At 42.3% G+C, this 23,676-nt stretch overlaps 1 protein-coding gene across 3 annotated transcripts in view; it reads left to right on the top strand.

The window, feature by feature from the left end:
• LOC124612645 (protein nessun dorma-like) overlaps window positions 1-19,559 on the top strand; it is a 232,980-nt gene extending 213,421 nt beyond the window's left edge. For all 3 annotated transcript variants that reach the window (XM_047140948.1, XM_047140947.1, XM_047140949.1), the window contains 2 exons: window positions 18,921-19,057; window positions 19,172-19,559. In XM_047140948.1, the coding sequence (XP_046996904.1) occupies window positions 18,921-19,057; window positions 19,172-19,310 (276 nt within the window). In that variant the 3' untranslated portion in view covers window positions 19,311-19,559. The remainder of the gene's footprint in view (window positions 1-18,920; window positions 19,058-19,171) is intronic.
• The last annotated feature ends 4,117 nt before the right edge of the window (window positions 19,560-23,676 follow it).

Below are 23,676 nucleotides of genomic sequence, written 5' to 3'. Positions count from 1 at the left end.
TGACTCAGAGATCGAGACATGGTTGCAGGATCCGCTACAGTCATGCGGATAAGATGCCTGTCATCTTGACTGCTAGTGATACGAGGCCGTTGGGCTCCCGCACGGTGTTCCGTATTACCCTCCTGAACCCACCGATTCGATATTCTGCTAACAGTCATTGGATCTCGACCACCGCGAGCAGCAATGTCGCGATACGATAAACCGGAATAGGCAACAATCTGACCTTTATCAAAGTCGGAAACATGATGGTGCGCATTTCTCCTCCTTAAACGAGGCATCACAACAACGTTTCACCAGGCAGCGCCGGTCAACTGCTGTTTGTGTATGAGAAATCGCTTGGAAACTTTTGTCATGTGAGCACGTTGTAGGTGTCGCTACCGGCGCCACCCTTGTGTGAATGCTCGGAAAAGCTATTCATTTGCCTATCACAGCATCTTCTTCTTGTTGATTAAATTTCGCGTCTGTAGCACGTCATCTTCGTGGTGTAGCCATTTTAATGGCCAGTAGTGTATTATTACCCAAGTAACTGATATAATGAAGAGGGCATTGGATAGGAAGAGGTGAGTGTTATGTGGCAAACTAGAAAAAGGTCTGATTGAAAGGCTTGGCAAGTATTTTGTTTAGAGTTTAGTGCTCTTTTTTTAACAAATCCATGGACACTGAGATGAGAGGATGCATCATTTGACATGTCCACGTGGAGCAGTGTTCCTTGAGTGTTGAACACAATCTATGTGCAGCACTATGTAGACAGTTTCCAGAATCTGCAACGTGTCCATAAAGTCAAAACGCCCAGTGAGGCTGTCGAAAGGCATCATATTGTTGCACGATAACGTCCGCCCTTACACCGCCAATCGGGCAAAGGCTACACTTCAACGATTTGTTTAGGAAATACTACGATATTCTATGCACAGCTCGTATGTTTCACAGAGCGGTTTAAAATCTTTGGCGACCTGAGGAAAGACGTGTATGGACGTCAGTTTTTGTGAGACGAGGCAGTACAAGAGTGGGTGCGGTTGTGGATTAGCCAGCGGCCGACCGCGTTCTGTGCAATAGGAATAGACCATCTCGTTTCGAGGGGCTTGAAATGAAAGCAGTGGTTGAGAAGGGATTGAGACAGATGGGATTGTAGCCTATCTCCGATGTTATTCAATCAGTATATTGAGCAAGGAGCAAAAGAAACAAAAGAAAAATTTGGAGTAGGAATTAAATCCGTGGAGAAGAAATAAAAACTTTGAGGTTTGCCGACGATGTTGTAATTCTGTCAGAGATAGTAAAGAATCTGGGAGAGCAGTTGAATGGAATGGACAATATCTTCAAAGGAGGATATAAGATGAATATCAACAAAAGCAAAACAAGGATAATGGAATGTAATCGAATTAAATCAGGTGATGCTGAGAAATTTGATTAGGAAATGAGACACTTAAAGTAGCAGATGAGTTTTGCTACTTGGGGAGCAAAATAACTGATGATGGTCAAAGTAGAGAGTATATAAAATGTAGACTGGCTATGGTAAGGAAAGTGTTTCTGAAGAAGAAAAGTTTGTTAACATCAAGTGTAGATTTGTCAGGAAGTCATTTCTGAAAGTATTTGTATGTAGTGTAGCAATGTATGGAAGTGAGACATGGATGATAGTTTAGACAACAAGAGAATAGTAGCTTTTGAACTGTGGTGCTACAGAAGAATGCTGAAAATTATATGGGTAGATCACCTAACTAATGAGGAGGCACTGAACAGTATTGGGGAGAAGAGGCACAACTTGACTAGAACAAGGGATCGGTTGGTAGGACATGTTCTGAAGCATCAAGGGATCACCAATTTAGTACTGGAGGAAAGCGTTGAAGGTAGAAATCGTAGGAGGAGACCAGGAGATGAATACAGTAAGCAGATTCAGAAGGACGTAGGCTGCAGTAGTTACTTGGAGACGAAGAAGCTTGCACAGGAGTAGCATGGAGAGCTGCATCAAACCACAACTACTATGAAATGAATTTCCATTGCAAATACATTTTTACCCATTCTTTATCTTTTGACACTGCATTCATTCTGGTAGCATTTATGAGTACTACATATTTATCTGCACTGGCACAGTTTTTTTTTTTTCTTCAGTTTTTGTGTTTTTCATCATTTGCTACATATAAACATGTAATTGTAGTGTACATAACATTACTCCTCACTTTTGCATTTTTATCTAAATAACTTGTTGAATTTTGTTCTGTTCAGTGCAATGTGCTAGTGAAATATGTCTGTCATAGTGTGTCAGCCATTAAGCAGCTGGTTACAACCAATCATGAAAAAGTAGATGAAATTTCATTGCTGAGGCATTTAGACCACTTGAAAACTTCAAATCTGACACATGTGCATTGCATTGTATTTTGTTTAAATATTGTCAGAGTTAAATATAATGGGAATTAGTGAAGTGTGGTGGCAATAAATACAGAATTTCAGAAATGTGAAGGCACTGCCAAATGTCTTGGAACTACTAATACTTGTACTGTTCAACTTTCATTAGTTCTTATGAACTGTTACAGTTTGTGAGAAAGTGACATGTAGGTCAGACATAAACTTGTTGGATAGCAAGGGAGATAAGGCTAATTGCCATGGCAGTCCTTTGCTTGTTGTCTTGAGCTCTAACAGGGATTTCCCTTCTTATTACTGGTATTCTATATAAAAGCAACTGGATAAGTGTTCATCAGTATACCAGGAAAATTTTGCTTCTGCATTTTGGCAACCAGGACGACATTGTCTTCTTGTTTTTCTGGTTACGGTCTTCAGTCGTACAACTGATTTGATGCAGCTCTCCAAAGGCGTTCATCCTGTATAAGGGTCATCATCTCCGACTAACTGCCACAACTAAATCCATCTGAACCTTCTTACTGTACTGAAACCTTGGCTTTTCTATGAAGTTTTTACTCTCCACAGTTGTCTCAGGATGTGACCTAACAATCGATCCCTCTTTTAGTCAAGTTGTGCCACAGTTTCCTATTTCCCCAATACAGTTCAGTGCCCCTTCGTTAGTTATTCAATCTACCCATCTAATCATCAGTATTCTTGTGTAGCACATCAGTTGAAAAGTTTCTATTCTATTCTTGCCTGAACTGTTCGTTGTCCACATTTTACTTCCATACAAATATGTGTAGGAATCATTTCGTAACATTTAAATTTGTATTTGATATTGACATATTTCTGTTTTTCAGAGACGTTTCTCTTTTCTGTGCCATTTAATGTATCTAATATTGTTAATTACAAGGCAGGATATCCCCTCACTGTGGTACATTAGTGTTAGGTTTAAGCGTTTTATCACACACAGTTCATGCTAACCTAACATATATGCCACCATTCTTCCACCAACTCTGTGCTTTGCATTCTGATATCTGGAGTAATACACATCAACTTGTAATTCAAAAAGTGTTCAGTCAGTGAGGTAGCTGTGGTGTGAGTCTGTGCCGTAGCAGCTGCACAGGTGACAAACTCTTGTACACATTCATCGAAGGCTCTTTGGAAAATGTAAAAAGCAGTCCTAGACTTGTGGTTCTCACATTCAGCAAGTCCCTGTGAATAACACAGCTGTTCATTGTCAGTGCAAGTGTGTCAGAAAGACCTCATGTCCAATGTACCTGATGTGTGACGTCTTTATGTCTGCGATGGAAAGTATCCCCTTACAATGACCATTGCACAGCTAATACTGTGTACTGATTATCACATTTCTTGCATAATAACAATGACTTCATATATCATCTGGCTGCAATGTTATGTCGATGTTATGAGTGCCCCTGACATACAGGGTAGCTTAAGGGTTCTTGAAGCTGCAATGCTTTCAGCTTCCATCAGACAACTTATCCTTTTCTTGCTTTTAGCCGTTACACATGTGACAGCTACATCACATGTACCATTGCAACTTTGTATAAACCAAAGCCATTTCCATATATAAATTTACTTTCTTTTATTCTCAATAAAAGAATTGTTATGTGGAGGTTTATATTGTAACAGAGATCATAAACCAAGTTACATTTTATAACAGTGATGTCTTTTGGCAAATATTTTTATTATTAAATGTTCTCAGTGCACTTGTAGCATTAGACATTGATGAAAATCTGGACATCTGACATTTTTCAGCCTTTTCATCATCAGGATATCAACTGACTGTTGAAGGTGGCACAAATGGTGCGATATCACTGTGTGTGTCTGTTTCCATCACAATATATAATTTGAGACATACTCTGAGCAATATCTCTGATCAAATGTCTGCTTCCATCCATTCCTTAGTGCAAATCCCATATCTGTATTAAAGTTGTTCACACACATTTTAATCTTCATAGCCTCACTGATCATTGAGGTCCATTTGTTGGTAGTGGGGTTAGAATCTGTGTTTACTGGAACAAGATTTTGTGCTTATTCATTAGTCTGTCTTTGTGTTTTGCTTATATTCAGCACAGTGTTGAGGAATAGTTCCAACATTCTGTCCCATATAACTGTTGCAACATTTACAGGAAATATTGTAAACACCTGGAACTCTTGATCAGTTTTTTTTCTTTTTTCTTTTATGGAAACAGTTTTAATCCCATGTGTGTTCAAGATTCATCAGCTTTTACTCAATTTTGCTCCAAGCAATAGAAGGAATATCATGTGCTGATCCTGTTAAGTTGGTTCAGTTGATTTCAGTATGTATTTTGTAGAGACCGCAGGAATTGATTTACTGTGCCCAACAGCCCATTTTGTTTAGACACAGAGAGTTTATTTTGGCACCAATATGATTCTACACAATATGCTGTTAGCTCTATGTATCAGAGTATCCAAATAGTTCTCTTTTTGACAGGATGATGGAAATTGTGCATGTTGAGAGGATCGGTTTATGATACACCAAACGGCTGGGCTGACCCAGCTTAACACTCAACCAGAACATCCAAAAAAGGGTACATTCCTTCCATTTCCACAGTGATATACTAAAAGCATATTGGGGTAGAAGCATCTCAGAACAAAAATAAACCATGTGACCACTGTCTACACCACTGTCTACAAACAAATTGGCTATCAGGCATATAAAATCAAGTCAACTATTGTAATAAAAAATGAACCAAATTTTCTAAAGCAACATGACAAGCCATAGCGTGACATTCCTTTTGTTCTGTGGAGCAACATTGTATAAAATCTGACATATCTCAAATACAAACATTGTTAAAACTGTTTTTAAGCCGCCTAAGACAACCACAGAGTTGTTGTGCCCTCTGAAGAATGAATAGTCATGGCCTCAGATCACAGAAGCTTACAATATACCACATAAATATGGCAGTAGTTACATGGGACAAACTATTCTAACTAGAGCTGTATTGAACATAAACATTACATACTGTACAGAAATCCTGAAAAATCACAAAGTAATGAAGAAGCACAAAATCCTGTCTGTGCTGACACATATTCTACCCCACACTTTAAACAACTACAACTCAATGGGCAATGAGGCTGTGGAAATTAGAATGTGTGTGAATAATTGTAATAAATAGATGGTATTTGCAGTCAGTAGTGTATGGAAGCAGGCACTTGATACAGAGAGATCACATAGGAGTACGTTCCATGTTATATACTGTGATAGCAGCAGATGCTGTGAGTGATGTTTCATCGTTGTCACCAGTGTAATTACTGGTCATAGTGGCACTACTATATCAGATACAGGGGTGAAATTTTGTTACTATTCTGACACTCAGTTGCTTTTGTGACAATGACAATTGTGGACAATGTGGAAAGTTCTGATTTTCATCAGTAATTAATGTGACAAGTGTGCTGAGAATATTTGTTACGAGGGTGGTTTGAAAAGTTCTCGGAACAGAATAAAAAAAAAATACTTACATCACCGAAACTTTATTTTTTACTTTTCAATGTAGTCCCCTTGTAGATTAATGCACTTGGTCCAATGATGTTCCAGTGCCTCAATCCCATCTTGAAAATGAGTTTCCTCCAAGCCTGCAAAATAGTTTTCAACTCCGGCTATCAATTCTTCGTTTGAAGTGAATGTTCATCCACCAAGATAAATTTTTATATTTGGGAAGAGATAGAAGTCCTGCTGAGCCATATCAGGTGAATAAGACGGGTTTGGCAACAATTTATACCTTACTTCGTGTAATTTTGCCATGGCAACGGCACATGTGTACGGTCGTGCATCAAGAGTCACGACACTCATCTTGCAAATAATTTTTTCATTTCTAATTCTTCAGTTAAAATGTAATGTACCCTTTCAGGTGACATCTTGCAAGCACGAGCAATTTCACGCACTTTCAATTGGTGATCGTCCATGACCATTTTGTGCGCTTTCGCAATGATTGCTGGAATAGTGACACATCTTGGCTGACCACTCTGCAGATTTTCATATAGCTCTCCCAACCAAATTTAAATTCATTTGTCCACTTGGCAACAGTTGAATATGAAGGAGCAGAGTCTCCCAGTATATTCTCCAAATTGGTGTGAATGTCCTTTGCTTTCATACCTTTCTTTACAAAGTACTTAATCACTGCTCGAATCTTCATTTTTTTTATATATATATATATATATATATATATATATATATATATATATATATATATATATATATATATATATATATATATATATATATATATATATATATAAAAAAATCAAGATTCGAGCAGTTATTAAATAATAGAGGGAAACATTCCACGTGGGAAAAATATATCTAAAACAAAGATGATGAGACTTACCAAATAAAAGCGCTGGCGGGCCGATAGACACACAAACACACACACACAAAATTCTAGCTTTCGCAACCAACGGTTGCTTCGTCAGGAAAGAGGGAAGGAGGGGGAAAGACGAAAGGATGTGGGTTTTAAGGGAGAGGGTAAGGAGTCATTCCAATCCCAGGAGCCGAAAGACATACCTTAGGGGGAAAAAAGGACAGGTATACACTCGCACACACGCACGTACACAGACACAAGCAGACATTTGTCAAGGCAAAGAGTTTGGGCAGAGATGTCAGTCGAGGCAGAAGTAAAGAGGCAAAGATGTTGTTGAAAGACAGGTGAGGTATGGGCGGCAGCAACTTGAAATTAGCGGAGGTTGAGGCCTGGCGGATAACGAGAAGAGAGGGTATACTGAAGGGCAAGTTCCCATCTCCGGAGTTCTGACAGGTTGGTGTTAGTGGGAAGTATCCAGATAACCTGGACAGTGTAACACTGTGCCAAGATGTGCTGGCCATGCACCAAGGCATGTTTAGCCACAGGGTGATCCTCATTACCAACAAACACTGTCTGCCTGTGTCCATTCATGCGAATGGACAGTTTGTTGCTGGTCATTCCCACATAGAAAGCTTCACAGTGTAGGCAGGTCAGTTGGTAAATCACGTGTGTGCTTTCACACGTGGCTCTGCCTTTGATCGTGTACGCCCTCCGGGTTACAGGACTGCAGTAGGTGGTGGTGGGAGGGTGCATGGGACAGGTTTTACACCGGGGGCGGTTACAAGGGTAGGAGCCGGAGGGTAGCGAAGGTGGTTTGGGGATTTCATAGGGATGAACTAAGATGTTACGAAGGTTAGGTGCACGGCGGAAAGACACTCTTGGTGGAGTGGGGAGGATTTCACGAAGGATGGATCTCATTTCAGGGCAGGATTTAAGGAAGTCGTATCCCTGCTGGAGAACCACATTCAAAGTCTGATCGAGTCCCGGAAAGTATCCTGTCACAAGTGGGGCACTTTTAAGGTTCTTCTGTGGGAGGTTCTGGGTTTGAGGGGATGGGGAAGTGGCTCTGGTTATTTGCTTCTGTACCAGGTCGGGAGGGTAGTTGCAGGATGCGAAAGCTGTTGTCAGGTTGTTGGTGTAATGGTTCAGGGATTCCGGACTGGAGCAGATTCGTTTGGCACGAAGACCTAGGCTGTAGGAAAGGGACCATTTGATGTGGAATGGGTGGCAGCTGTCATAATGGAGGTACTGTTGCTTGTTGGTGGGTTTGATGTGGACGGACGTGTGAAGCTGGCCATTGGACAGATGGAGGTCAACGTCAAGGAAAGTGGCATGTGATTTGGAGTAGGACCAGGTGAATCTGATGGAACCAAAGGAGTTGAGGTTGGAGAGGAAAATCTGGAGTTCTTCTTCACTGTGAGTCCAGATCATGAAGATGTCATCAATAAATCTGTACCACAGTTTAGGTTGGCAGGCCTGGGTAACCAAGAAGGCTTCCTCTAAGCAATCCATGAATAGGTTGGCGTACGAGGGGGCCATCCTGGTACCCATGGCTGTTCCCTTTAATTGTTGGTATGTCAGTCCCTCAGCCACATACTCCCGACGATCAAGTACCACTGTCGTGGAACCCTTGTCCGCCGGAAGAATGACGATGGAATGGTCAGCCTTCAGATCACGGATAGCTTGGGCTTCAGCAGTGGTGATGTTGGGAGTAGGATTAAGGTTTTTTAAGAAGGATTGAGAGGCAAGGCTGGAAGTGAGAAATTCCTGGAAGGTTTGGAGAGGGTGATTTTGAGGAAGAGGAGGTGGGTCCCGCTGTGACGGAGGACGGAACTGTTCCAGGCAGGATTCAATTTAGATAGTGTCTTGGGGAGTTGGATCATTAGGAGTAGGATTAGGATCATTTTTCTTTGTGGCAAAGTGATATTTCCAGCAGAGAGTACGAGTGTAGGACAGTAAATCTTTGACGAGGGCTGTTTGGTTGAATCTGGGAGTGGGGCTGAAGGCGAGGCCTTTGGTTAGGACAGAGGTTTCAGATTGGGAGAGAGGTTTGGAGGAAAGGTTAACTACTGAGTTAGGGTGTTGTGGTTCCAGATTGTGTTGATTGGAATTTTGAGGTTTTGGAGGGAGTGGAGCTGGAAGTGGTAGATTGAGTAGATAGGAGAGACTGGGTTTGTGTGCAATGAGAGGAGCTTGAGGTTTGCTGGAAAGGTCGTGAATATATATATACACTACTGGAAATGGAAAAAAGAACACATTGACACCGGTGTGTCAGACCCACATACTTGCTCCGGACACTGCGAGAGGGCTGTACAAGCAATGATCACACGCACGGCACAGCGGACACACCAGGAACCGCGGTGTTGGCCGTCGAATGGCGCTAGCTGCGCAGCATTTTTGCACCACCGCCGTCAGTGTCAGCCAGTTTGCCGTGGCATACGGAGCTCCATCGCAGTCTTTAACACTGGTAGCATGCCGCGACAGCGTGGACGTGAACCGTATGTGCAGTTGACGGACTTTGAGCGAGGGCGTATAGTGGGCATGCGGGAGGCCGGGTGGACGTACCGCCGAATTGCTCAACACGTGGGGCGTGAGGTCTCCACAGTACATCAATGTTGTCGCCAGTGGTCGGCGGAAGGTGCACGTGCCCGTCGACCTGGGACCGGACCGCAGCGACGCACGGATGCACGCCAAGACCGTAGGATCCTACGCAGTGCCGTAGGGGACCGCACCGCCACTTCCCAGCAAATTAGGGACACTGTTGCTCCTGGGGTATCGGCGAGGACCATTCGCAACCGTCTCCATGAAGCTGGGCTACGGTCCCGCACACCGTTAGGCCGTCTTCCGCTCACGCCCCAACATCGTGCAGCCCGCCTCCAGTGGTGTCGTGACAGGCGTAAATGGAGGGACGAATGGAGATGTGTCGTCTTCAGCGATGAGAGTCGCTTCTGCCTTGGTGCCAATGATGGTCATATGCGTGTTTGGCGCCGTGCAGGTGAGCGCCACAATCAGGACTGCATACGACCGAGGCACACAGGGCCAACACCCGGCATCATGGTGTGGGGAGCGATCTCCTACACTGGCTGTACACCACTGGTGATCGTCGAGGGGACACTGAATAGTGCACGGTACATCCAAACCGTCATCGAACCCATCGTTCTACCATTCCTAGACCGGCAAGGGAACTTGCTGTTCCAACAGGACAATGCACGTCCGCATGTATCCCGTGCCACCCAACGTGCTCTAGAAGGTGTAAGTCAACTACCCTGGCCAGCAAGATCTCCAGATCTGTCCCCCATTGAGCATGTTTGGGACTGGATGAAGCGTCGTCTCACGCGGTCTGCACGTCCAGCACGAACGCTGGTCCAACTAAGGCGCCAGGTGGAAATGGCATGGCAAGCCGTTTCACAGGACTACATCCAGCATCTCTACGATCGTCTCCATGGGAAAATAGCAGCCTGCATTGCTGCGAAAGGTGGATATACACTGTACTAGTGCCGACATTGTGCATGCTCTGTTGCCTGTGTCTATGTGCCTGTGGTTCTGTCAGTGTGATCATGTGATGTATCTGACCCCAGGAATATGTCAATAAAGTTTCCCCTTCCTGGGCCAATGAATTCACGGTGTTCTTATTTCAATTTCCAGGAGTGTATATCGAATCTTATATATATATATATATCAAGATTCGAGCAGTGATTAAATAATAGAGGAAAACATTCCACGTGGGAAAAATATATCTAAAACAAAGATGATGAGACTTACCAAATAAAAGCGCTGGTGGGTCGATAGACACACAAACACACACACAAAATTCTAGCTTTCGCAACCAACGGTTGCTTCGTCAGGAAAGAGGGAAGGAGGGGGAAAGACGAAAGGATGTGGGTTTCAAGGGAGAGGGTAAGGAGTCATTCCAATCCCAGGAGCCGAAAGACTTACCTTAGGGGGAAAAACTCGCACACACGCACATACACAGACACAAGCAGACATTTGTCAAGGCAAAGAGTTTGGGCAGAGATGTCAGTCGAGGCGGAAGTAAAGAGGCAAAGATGTTGTTGAAAGACAGGTGAGGTATGAGCGGCGGCAACTTGAAGTTAGCGGAGGTTGAGGCCTGGCGGATAACGGGAAGAGAGGATATACTGAAGGGCAAGTCCCCATCTCCAGAGTTCTGACAGGTTGGTGTTAATGGGAAGTATCCAGATAACCCGGACGGTGTAACACTGTGGCAGTTCCAAACTGAACAATCCATTGCCCTCACCCTCCTAATCCTTCACCTACACATCAACTCAGCCAATGAACACACCCGTCAATTCCTATCCTTAATAAAAGTCCTCAATCTTTCCTCTCCCACATCCTCACCGGCTGTTCAGATCATCCTCCTACAGGCCAACCGCAAATTAGAACAGCATGCCACCCTCCATCTTAAAAAACTATCCAAACTCCTGGTTTCCCACCTACGGAAAGGCAACTCACTCACCCTTCACAACCTTTCCAGCAAAACTCAACCTCCTCTCATTGGACACAAACCCAGTCTCTCCCATCTACTCAATCTCCCAGTTCCAGCTCCACTCCCTCCAAAACCTCAAAATCCAATCAACACAATCTGGAACCACAACACCCTAACTCAGTAGTTAACCTTTGCTCCAAACCTCTCTCCCAATCCGAAACCTTTGTCCTATCCAAAGGCCTCACCTTCAGCCACACTCCCAGATTCAACCAAACAGCCCTCGTCAAAGATTTACTGTCCTACACTCGTACTCTCTGCTGGAAATATCACTTTGCCACAAAGAAAAATGATCCTAATCCTACTCCTAGTGCTCCAACTCCCCAAGACACTATCCAAATTGAACCCTGCCTGGAACAGTTCCGTCCTCCGTCACAGCGGGACCCACCTCCTCTTCCTCAAAATCACCCTCTCCAAACCTTCCAGGAATTTCTCACTTCCAGCCTTGCCTCTCAATCCTTCTTAAAAAACCTTAATCCTACTCCCAACATCACCACTGCTGAAGCCCAAGCTATCCGTGATCTGAAGGCCGACCATTCCATCGTCATTCTTCCGGCGGACAAGGGTTCCACGACAGTGGTACTTGATCGTCGGGAGTATGTGGCTGAGGGACTGCGTCAGCTTTCAGACAACATCACATACAAAGTTTGCCAAGGTAACCCCATTCCCGATGCCCAGGCGGAGCTTCAAGGAATCCTCAGAACCTTAGGCCCCCTGCAAAACCTTTCACCTGACTCCATCAATCTCCTGACCCCACCGACATCCCGCACCCCTACCTCCTACCTCCTACCTCCTACCTTCTACCTTATTCCTAAAATCCACAAACCCAATCATCCCGGCTGCCCCATTGTAGCTGGTTACCAAGCCCCCACAGAACGTATCTCTGCCTACGTAGATCAACACCTTCAACCCATTACGTGCAGTCTCCCATCCTTCATCAAAGACACCAACCACTTTCTCGAACGCCTGGAATCCTTACCCAATCCGTTACCCCCAGAAACCATCCTTGTAACCATTGATGCCACTTCCTTATACACAAATATCCCGCACATCCAGGGCCTCGCTGCGATGGAGCATTTCCTTTCACGCTGATCACCTGCCACCCTACCTAAAACCTCTTTCCTCATTACCTTAGCCTGCTTCATCCTGACCCACAACTTCTTCACTTTTGAAGGCCAGACATACCAACAATTAAAGGGAACAGCCATGGGTACCAGGATGGCCCCTTCGTACGCCAACCTATTCATGGGTCGCTTAGAGGAAGCCTTCTTGGTTACCCAGGCCTGCCAACCCAAAGTTTGGTACAGATTTATTGATGAGATCTTCATGATCTGGACTCACAGTGAAGAAGAACTCCAGAATTTCCTCTCCAACCTCAACTCCTTTGGTTCCATCAGATTCACCTGGTCCTACTCCAAATCCCATGCCACTTTCCTTGACGTTGACCTCCACCTGTCCAATGGCCAGCTTCACACGTCCGTCCACATCAAACCCACCAAAAAGCAACAGTACCTCCATTATGACAGCTGCCACCCATTCCACATCAAACGGTCCCTTCCCTACAGCCTAGGTCTTCGTGGCAAACGAATCTGCTCCAGTCCGGAATCCCTGAACCATTACACCAACAACCTGACAACAGCTTTCGCATCCCGCAACTACCCTCCTGACCTGGTACAGAAGCAAATAACCAGAGCCACTTCCTCATCCCCTCAAACCCAGAATCCCCCGCAGAAGAACCACAAAAGTGCCCCACTTGTGACAGGATACTTTCCGGGACTCGACCAGACTCTGAATGTGGCTTTCCAGCAGGGATACAACTTCCTCAAATCCTGCCCTGAAATGAGATCCATCCTTCATGAAATCCTCCCCACTCCACCAAGAGTGTCTTTCCGCCGTCCACCTAACCTTCGTAACCTGTTAGTTCATCCCTATGAAATCCCCAAACCACCTTCCCTACCCTCTGGCTCCTATCCTTTGAACCGCCCCCGGTGTAAAACCTGTCCCATGCACCCTCCCACCACCACCTACTCCAGTCCTGTAACCCGGAAGGTGTACACGATCAAAGGCAGAGCCACATGTGAAAGCACCCACGTGATTTACCAACTGACCTGCCTACACAGTGATGCATTCTATGTGGGAATGACCAGCAACAAACTGTCCATTCGCATGAATGGACAGAGGCAGACAGTGTTTGTTGGTAATGAGGATCACCCTGTGGCTAAACATGCCTTGGTGCACGGCCAGCACATCTTGGCACAGTGTTACACCATCCGGGTTATCTGGATACTTCCCACCAACACCAACCTATCCGAACTCCGGAGATGGGAACTTGCTCTTCAATATATCCTCTCTTCCCGTTACCCACCAGGCCTCAATCTCTGCTAATTTCAAGTTGCCGCCACTCATACCTCACCTGTCATTCGACATCATCTTTGCCTCTGCACTTCCGCCTCGACTGACATCTCTGCCCAAACTCTTTGTCTTTAAATATGTCTGCTTGTTTTTGTATATGTGTGGATGGATATGTGTGTGTGTGCGAGTGTATACCCGTCCTTTTTTCCCCCTAAGGTAAGTCTTTCCGCTCCCGGGATTGGAATGACTCCTTACCCTCTCACTTAAAACCCACTTCCTTTCGTCTTTCCCTCTCCTTCCCTCTTTCCTGATGAGGCAACAGTTTGTTGCGAAAGCTTGAATTTTGTGTGTATGTTCGTGTTTGTTTGTGCGTCTATCGATGTGCCAGCGCTTTCGTTTGGTAAGTCACATCATCTTTGTTTTTAGATATATTTTTCCCATGTGGAATGTTTCCCTCTATTTTTTATATATATGATTGTAATAGAGGGAAACATACCACGTAGGAAAAATATATCTAAAAACAAAGATGATGTAACTTTCCAAATGAAAGTGCTGGCAGGTCGACAGACACACAAACAAACACAAACATACACACAAAATTCAAGCTTTCGCAACAAACTGTTGCCTCATCAGGAAAGAGGGAAGGAGAGGGAAAGATGAAAGGATGTGGGTTTTAAGGGAGAGGGTAAGGAGTCATTCCAATCCCGGGAGCGGAAAGACTTACCTTAGGGGGAAAAAAGGACGGGTATACACTCGCGCGCACACACACACACACACACACACACACACACACACACACACACATCCATCCGCACGTACACAGACACAAGCAGAGTCCTGCTGACCTGCTTACACTGTGACGCTTTCTATGTGGGAATGACCAGCAACAAACTGTCCATTCGCATGAATGTACACAGGCAGACAGTGTTTGTTGGTAATGAGGATCACCCTGTAGCTAAACATGCCTTGGTGCACGGCCAGGACATCTTGGCACACGGCCAGGACATCTTGGCACAGTGTTACACCGTCCGGGTTATTTGGATACTTCCCACTAACGCCAACCTATCAGAACTCCGGAGATGGGAACTTGCCCTTCAATATATCCTCTCTTCCCATTATCCACCAGGCCTCAACCTCCGCTAATTTCAAGTTGCCGCCACTCATACCTCACCTGTCATTCAACAACATCTATGCCTCTGCACTTCCGCCTCGACTGACATCTCTGCCAAAACTCTTTGCCTTTAAATTTGTCCTCTTGTGTGTGTGTGTGTGTGTGTGTGTGTGTGTGTGTGTGTGTGTGCGCGAGTATATCCTTTTTTTCTCCCTAAGGTAAGTCTTTCCGCTCCCGGGTTTGGAATGACTCCTTACCCTCTCCCTTAAAACCCACATCCTTTCGTCTTTCCCTCTCCTTCCCTCTTTCCTGACGAAGCAACCGTTGGTTGCGAAAGCTTGAAATTTTGTGTGTGTGTGTTTGTGTGTTTTTTTATTGTGTCTATCTACCAGCACTTTCCCGTTTGGTAAGTCATGGAATCTTTGTTTTTAATAATTTTTTCCCATATATATATATATATATATATATATATATATATATATATGGTTGCAATAGAGGGAAACATTCTACGTAGGAAAAATATATCTAAAAACAAAGATGATGTGACTTACCAAATGAAAGTGCTGGCAGGTCGACAGAAACACAAACAAACACAAACATACACACAAAATTCAAGCTTTCGCAACAAACTGTTGCCTCATCAGGAAAGAGGGAAGGAGAGGGAAAGACGAAAGGATGTGGGTTTTAAGGGAGAGGGTAAGGAGTCATCCGAATCCCGGGAGCGGAAAGACTTACCTTAGGGGGAAAAAAAGGACGGGTATACACTCACGCACACACACACATATCCATCCACACATATACAGACACAAGCAGACATATTTAAAGACAAAGAGTTTTTGTCTTTATATATATATATATATAATGGAAGGAAACATTCCACGTGGGAAAAATTATATATAAAAACAAAGATGAGGTGACTTACCGAACAAAAGCGCTGGCAGGTCGATAGACACACAAACAAACACAAACACACACACAAAATTCAAGCTTTCGCAACAAACTGTTGCCTCATCAGGAAAGAGGGAAGGAGAGGGGAAGACGAAAGGAAGTGGGTTTTAAGGGAGAGGGTAAGGAGTCATTCCAATCCCGGGAGCGGAAAGACTTACCTTAGGGGGAAAAAAGGACAGGTATACACACGCACATATCCATCCACACATACAGACACAAGCAGACATATTTAAAGACAAAATATGTCTGCTTGTGTCTGTATGTGTGGATGGATATGTGCGTGTGTGCGAGTGTATACCTGTCCTTTTTTCCCCCTAAGGTAAGTCTTTCCGCTCCCGGGATTGGAATGACTCCTTACCCTCTCCCTTAAAACCCACTTCCTTTCGTCTTCCCCTCTCCTTCCCTCTTTCCTGATGAGGCAACAGTTTGTTGCGAAAGCTTGAATTTTGTGTGTGTGTTTGTGTTTGTTTGTGTGTCTATCGACCTGCCAGCGCTTTTGTTCGGTAAGTCACCTCATCTTTGTTTTTTTATATATATATATATATATATATATATATATATATATATATATATATATATTCATTTCATTGTTGCCCTTATGGACAGTGTTTGAACTCGAAAATCACATGATGACACAATTTTCACTTCTTTCCTTTCTTCCTCTTCTCTTCCCAAAGTCTCTTCATCCTTTGGCTGTGCACCTGTTTCCTTTGCTCTGTCCATAATGTTCCTTTCTTCTTTCTCTCCTTTACAATAAATTTTGCACTCCTAACTTTGTTTCTGAAGTATTTCCTGTCTCCTATCATTTGCCTGTTGATCCCTATCTGCCTTAAGTCTTCGTCTATTTCATGATACCAATTTGTTTTCTTGCTTGAGCTGTTTACTACATCAAAAATTTTCTTTGTAATTTGGTTGTTGTCCATTCTCTGTATGTGCCCATAGAAAGTTAATCTGCGTTTTCTGATCGCGTCTGTTAGTCTGTCAGTGTGCTGGTACAGCTCTTTGGTAGGTCGCTTCATCCATACGCCATCTCTGTGAATTGGTCCAAATATTTTTCTGAGAATTTTGCGTTCTATTTTTTCTGTGTCTATGATGCCTGATGCTCCAATTGTGGTTGTTTCTGACGCGTACAATGCTTCTGGTAATACAACTGTTTTGTAGTGCCTAAGTTTGGCCTGCCTCGATATGCTTTTCTTATTATAATGTGACCATGTGAGTTTGTATGCCTTCTGGAGTTTCTTCGTTCGTTCCATGTTAGCCGCCTTGTTTGATCCTCCCATTTGTATGTACTCCCCTAAATACTTAAATTTTTCGACTCTTTCTACGGATCCATATACCGTATGCATGGTGTGTACATTGTTGGTCTGTCGTTCCATATATTGTGTCTTCTCGTAAGATACCTGCAGACCTGTTTTGGCAGCTATTTCATGCTAGCATTCCAGTGCTTCCTTTGCCTCCTGTGTATTATTGCTGAGTATGGCTATATCATCTGCAAATGCCAGACATTTTATGATTGTTTTGGTTTCACGTGTTCTTCCCAGCTGTATTCCTTTAACTTGTTCCTCCCACTGCTTGATAATTTTGTCTAACACCATGTTGAACAGGATTGGTGAGAGCCCGTCTCCTTGTCGGACACCTGTGTGTATGTGGAAGGGTTCCGAAATTTCTCCCATGAACTTAATCTTGGAGGTAGTGTCTGTAAGCGTCTGTTGTATAAGTGCCCTGGTTTTTCTGTCGATACCATATTCTTCCAGTACGTCAAAGAGTGTCTGTCTGTCTATGGAATCATATGCTTTTTTAAAGTCCACAAAGGTAACTACAGTGTTTCTTGCCTGTCTGACTTTCAAAAGTGTTCTCAAGTTCCAGATCTGTTCGATGCATGATCTCCCTTTTCTGAAGCCTGCCTGGTATTTCCCAATTTGCAGATCTGCTTGTGGTTCTAGTCTGTTTAATAGCACCTTAGAGAAAATTTTGTATATAACTGGTACTAGCGAAATGCCTCTGTAATTGTTTGGATCTGACTTATCACCCTTTTTATGTAACGGATGGATCAATGCACATTTCCATTCCTCTGGCACTTTCTCTGTGATCCAAATTTCGGAGATAATCTTATGGATTTTTTTGGTGATGTTTTCATCTTGGAGTTTCCAGATCTCGGCGATAATACCATCTTCTCCGGCAGCTCTGTTATTTTTCATTTGTTTTATGATTTCGTCTATCTCTTCTATTGTGGGTGGATCAGAATCGGCATTAGATGTGGTCTTTTGGAATGTTAATTTTCCTGTAGGTTTTTTGCAATTAAGAAGTTTATCAAAGTAATGTTTGAGAATTTTACAGTTTTCTTTTGTGTTTGTTTCCAGGGATCCATCTGTTCTTCGGAAGCAGAGGCTAGGGGGTTGATAGCCCTTAATATTTTCTTTGAAAGTTCTGTAAAAATTTCTTGTGTTATTTCTTTTGAAATCTTCCTCAATTTCTTTTAGTCTGTTATTGTCATATGCTCGTTTTTCCCTTCTGATTTCCTTCGATGCTAGTTTCTGAACTTCGTGAAATTCTTTCCATGTTTCTGAATTTCTGTAGCTACTGAACTTGTCCCATGCTTGCTTTCTTCTCTCAATGGCTTCATCACACTTTGCGTTCCACCACCTATGTTTGCGTTTTCTAGGTGGTTGTCCCCAGCACATAGTCTTCTGAACTGCCTTCGCCAGATCTGTCCATGTGTCTATTGAGTGCCTATTAATTTCTTCAACGATTTTATCCCTGTTTATCTTCAAGTATTCCGGATCAGGTTTGACTATTTTGTTTTACGCTGTCTCTTTCAGTCTTGGGATTGGCCTAATCTTAACTTGTAGCAAATAATGATCAGACTCGAAGACTCCTTTACGTGTCCTGACATTTAGAATTTCCCGCGAATTTTTCTTGGATATGGCCACATGATCAATCTGAAATTCTCCCCACACTGTGTTGGGTGCTTTCCATGTTGTAAGTTTTCGTCTTGGTTTTTGAAATTGTGTTATATATAATCACTATGTGGGAACAACAAAAGAGGCACGTCACTGCCACAGCTCTCTTCCAAGAGCACTGACATGACATGTGTTTACAGCCAACAGTCCAATGAATGTTACAATAACAACTCATTGCGCTAGTGCTGACCTGTCGTGGCTATTCCGAGAACTTCTCAAACCACCCTCGTACATTTCAGTTACCTTTTAATTCAGACCAATATTTCAGCAATTGCCAACTGCATTGTAAACATTCCTTCTGCTTCCTTAAATGTGTGACTTATCAAAAATGGTGCTGTTTGTTATAACCGTGAAAAACATTTAATTTACAGGTTTTTGGCGGGGCAAAACTGTACTTACATGACTCAACAATACTAAACTGCAAATATTATGGAATAAAATGTGATGTTCATAGCGTTGAATTGATAAATAATGATTACAGAATTGGTTCAGAAGAACTTTTAACAAAGTAGGTATTTTAATTTATTTTGTGTCACTCTCAAATAATAAAAGTAACAAAATTCTCCTATTTTTGTATTTATATCACATAGAAAATGCAAGTTATGACATTGTTTTGTTACAGTATTAGTGAAATAAAATTGGACAGCACAACAGTTGAAGATAATGCTAAGGGGGACGTCGTCATTATGAAGAATCACGAAAGCTGTCTTTATGATTATCTTGAGAATATGCCATTTTATTCAGCTGTGACCATAAAATGACACACATTTTTTACCTTTTTGTGTTGTGGTGTAAATACCACATTAACAAAATCCTTTGAATCTTTCCTACTATTTCTTAGAATTCTTTTTAACATTTGAATAAGGAGTTTTGTGTTCTACAATGTTTTATAAGCAATTTGTCTCAGTGTTTCTAAGGAAGAAGTGAAAAGAAATAGCTCATCGATTTTGTATCTTGATAAAGCATAAAAACTCTCTTTTTAAATGAATAAAGCAATTAAAAACTCAAAAGTAGCTGGTGATTTCCTGAGTTACGTGACTGTAAGGAGTTCCATACACTTCTTTGGACTAGTAAAGAAGTCAGCAACACATTTGATCTTCATAATGTAAAAAACAATGAACAATTGTACCTCTGTCCTGTATGTTGTAAGATGACTGTTACTTCACATTCTTCTACAATAATAATAATAATAATAATAATAATATAGAGCTTTTGCTAACAGAATTAAAGGTTACTTACCACAAAATTTGACCTTCAAGAAAAAAGATGTGAAACTCGCACTCACCAACCAAGAAAAGTGCAAAGAGCTTGCACATTACGTTTCCAACAGTATTCATCGTCCTGAACTGTCCAAACGATTCCCACACACATCCCCAAGTTACACGAAACCCGATGCCTATCCACAGACACAAGAAGAAATCCGACACCACATCACAAATCACACAGATCATTCAGGACGTAATGCAAACTGAAGACCTCCCGGATGACTGGAATTGCGCACTCATCCACCCAATTCACAAAAAAGGACACAAATCTGATGTGAGTAACTACAGAGCTCCCTCCTTTCCATTGCTTACAAAGTCTTCTCCGCTTGTCTCTTACAGTGCACACAAGAACAACTTGAACCACTGATGTGTGAATATCAAGCAGGGTTCAGACCTCACAGATCAGGCAACAAACAAATTTTCAACCTGAAGTCTACACTGAAAATCTGAGCTACATGAAATCTCCCAACCATCTACAAATTTGTCGATTTCAAGAAAACTTATGGCTCCATCGACTGACAATCCCTGTTTAATTTACTCAAAGAAAACAATCTAGATCCTAAAACACAATGTCTCATCTAACAAATCCATACAGACACAACCGCCAATGTCAAATTCAACGGAGAAATCTCACACCCTTTTTCCATCAAGACTGGCGCTAGCAGGGCGATGGCCTCTCTCCGCTACTTTTCAATATCATTTTAGACAAAGTCATCAAAGAATGGGAAAAAGGACTGAAAAATCGAAACATCTGGAGAACCATCAGGCTAGGAAAAGAAAAGGATAAAATAGATGTCACAAGCCTAGCCTTCACTGATGACCTCGCAATCCTCTCTAGTAATGAACAAACAGCAATCCATCAGATTGAAGTCCTCAAAGAATTTGCCGAGAAAGTTGGACTGCAAATTTCTTTTTCCAAAACTGAATTCATGGCTACAAATCACATCAAAACACAAAATTAAATCACAAAATATGTCATAGTAAACAAGGTTAACCACTTCAAGTAGTTAGGAGAAATTATTGAGCCTATAGGTACAGAAAGATTAGCACAAAAAACACATGAACTCAAAATACAGAAAGCATATGGGAAAGTAGCAAGCATCCACAACAAAAAATGCATAAACATCAACACAAAAGTTCAAAATTACACGACTGTTACCAAACCTGAAATACTCTACGCCAGCGCGACTCTAAATCTTAATTACGAAGGAGACTTCGAAAATATCAAAAAAGCTGAAAGAAAAATCATCTGTAAAATTCATGGCTCAAAACTCACAAACGAAGGATACTGTCTACAACCACACTCAGTCACATAAAAATATTCCAACATCAAAACCAATTTCCACAAATGATGACTGAAATTCTACGGATACTTCATGAGACTAGATGACAACTGACTAACAAAGAAAACGTTCACGTACTTACAGAAACTGAAAATGAAAATGACAACAGTTGGACTAAAACAGGTCCAAATTGATCTAAGAAATGCCAAAATCTCTCCAACAGACATCAAAGATAGAAACATCTGCAGACATAATGTCTACGCTGGGAAATTTCATCAGAAGACAAACCCAAGGCACCTAGAAGAAAGTGATCAGATGAACATTGAACTAAGCGTAGTGAAATGATGAAACAATTCTGGAAGAATAAGAAAAATAAAAGCCACAGGTCATAATTTGCTTTATGTAACAGTATAAATAAATGAATAAATAATAATTAGTACAAATATGGCAAGAAAAGCTATTTCGGGATTTAAAATGCAAAAGGGATGAAAGAGACAACCCACCAAATAATGGCAGCATTGAGTTGTTGACAGGTACAAAAAAAAAAAAAAAAAAAAAAAAAATTCCTACACAAATGCACGCACACACACACACACACACACACACACACACACACACAGTACAAAGTAATTTAAGATTGTTACAGGTACAAAGAGTTAGAAAACACATACATTAGGTTGGCCCATAAGTTTGTAGTGTTTTTGTTTTGCATATTGATATCCCGATTGCTATGAGTTTGTTTAGTGGCCATTATAACATCAGAAACGTTTTACAAATGACAGCTCCACTAGTGCACTGCTCTTCTATACCCTGTGTGCACATACTACCGAAGAACAATGACCAGGAAGATAGTGTAAAGTGATGTTACTCCATGATAACGCCTGCCCGCATTCTGTTAGATTGAGAAAAAGCACTAACAGGAGTTGGGTTGGGAAGTCATTCTGCACCCACCTTATTCACATGATCTGTGCCCTCAGATTTTCACCTATTCCGCACACTATGAAACAACCTTCAAAGAAGTTCATTTTTGGATGAAGATGTGTTCCGTGCTTGGCTCAGGGATTGTTTGCCTCAGAACTTCGTGTATTTGATTTCTACAGTCACAGAAGTGGAAAGTTACTGCAGCATTGGCAGACTTGTAAACAGCGAAAGAGAATATACGTGGCTCGAATGAAAAGTAATGCCTCCACCTTTGTTAATTGGGTTTGGATGGGTATATTTTAATAAATTAAACACTGAAATAATCCTTACAAGGGAACCTCCCCATCGCACCCCCCTCAGATTTAGTTATAAGTTGGCACAGTGGATAGGCCTTGAAAAACTGAACACAGATCAATCGAGAAAACAGGAAGAAGTTGTGTGAAAATATGGAAAAAAATAAGCAAAATATACAAACTGAGTAGTCTATGTGCAAGATAGGCAACATCAAGGATAGCTTCAGCCTAAGAGCGCAGTGGTCCTGTGGTTAGCGTGAGCAGCTGCGGAACGAGAGGTCCCTGGTTCAAGTCTTCCCTCAAGTGGAAAGTTTACATTCTTTATTTTCGCAAAGTTATGATCTGTCCTTTCGTTCATTGACATCTCTGTTCACTGTAATAAGTTGAGTGTCTGTGTTTTGCCACCGCACTGCAAAACCGTGCGATTAGTAGACGAAAGGACGTGCCTCTCCAATGGGAACCGAAAACATTTGATCGCAAGGTCATAGGTCAACCGATTCCTCCACAGGAAAACACGTCTGATATATTCTATACGACACTGGTGGCATCATGTGCGTCTCATGACAGGAATATGTTGCCGACCCACCTAACTTGTACACTTGGCGAATGGGTAAAAAGATTCTTCTACCTTGCCCGATTTAGGTTTTCTTGTGGATGTGATAATCACTCCCAAAAAAGTGATCGCATCGGACGGACAGATAATAATTGTCTGGAAATAAAAAATTAAATTTTTCACTCGAGGGAAGACTTGAACCAAAGACCTCTCGCTCCGCAGCTGCTCACGCTAACCATGGCGCTCTTCAGATTAATTTGTCCATAATGTTGCATATGTTGCACATGGACTACTCAGTTTGTATATTTTGCTTATTTTTTTCATAGTTCCACACAACTTCTTCCTGTTTTCTTGATTGATCTGTGTTCAGTTTTTCAAGGCCTATCCACTGTGCCAACTTATAACTAAATCTGAAGGGGATGCGATGGGGAGGTTCCCTTGTTAGAATGTGATCTTTAATTATCAGTATTCACTTTTCCACAACATAATCTCCAGCCAATTGGATACATTTCTGCCAGTGATGAACAAGTTTTCTGAAGCTGTCACGGAAGAAGTCGACACTCTGTTTCCACAACCAAATACTCATATGTCCTTGTGAAATGCCAATTGTGCTTGCAATTTCTCTCTGAGTGATACGACAATCGTCCTGAATCAATCTGTCAGCATTTTGCTGTCACAGGACGTCCAACTCTTTGTTTGTCACACAGGTCAGTTGATCTCGCCTCAACATCTTTAAACTTTCTCACCCAATGACGCACAGTACTCACATCAACAAAATCACTACAAACTGCTTTCATTCTCTGATGAATCTC

Source organism: Schistocerca americana, chromosome 4 (genome assembly GCF_021461395.2).
Source record: "Schistocerca americana isolate TAMUIC-IGC-003095 chromosome 4, iqSchAmer2.1, whole genome shotgun sequence".
NCBI lineage: Eukaryota > Metazoa > Arthropoda > Insecta > Orthoptera > Acrididae > Schistocerca > Schistocerca americana.
Note: the sequence above shows the minus strand (reverse complement) of the source record. Positions and strands in the feature narration are given on the sequence as shown.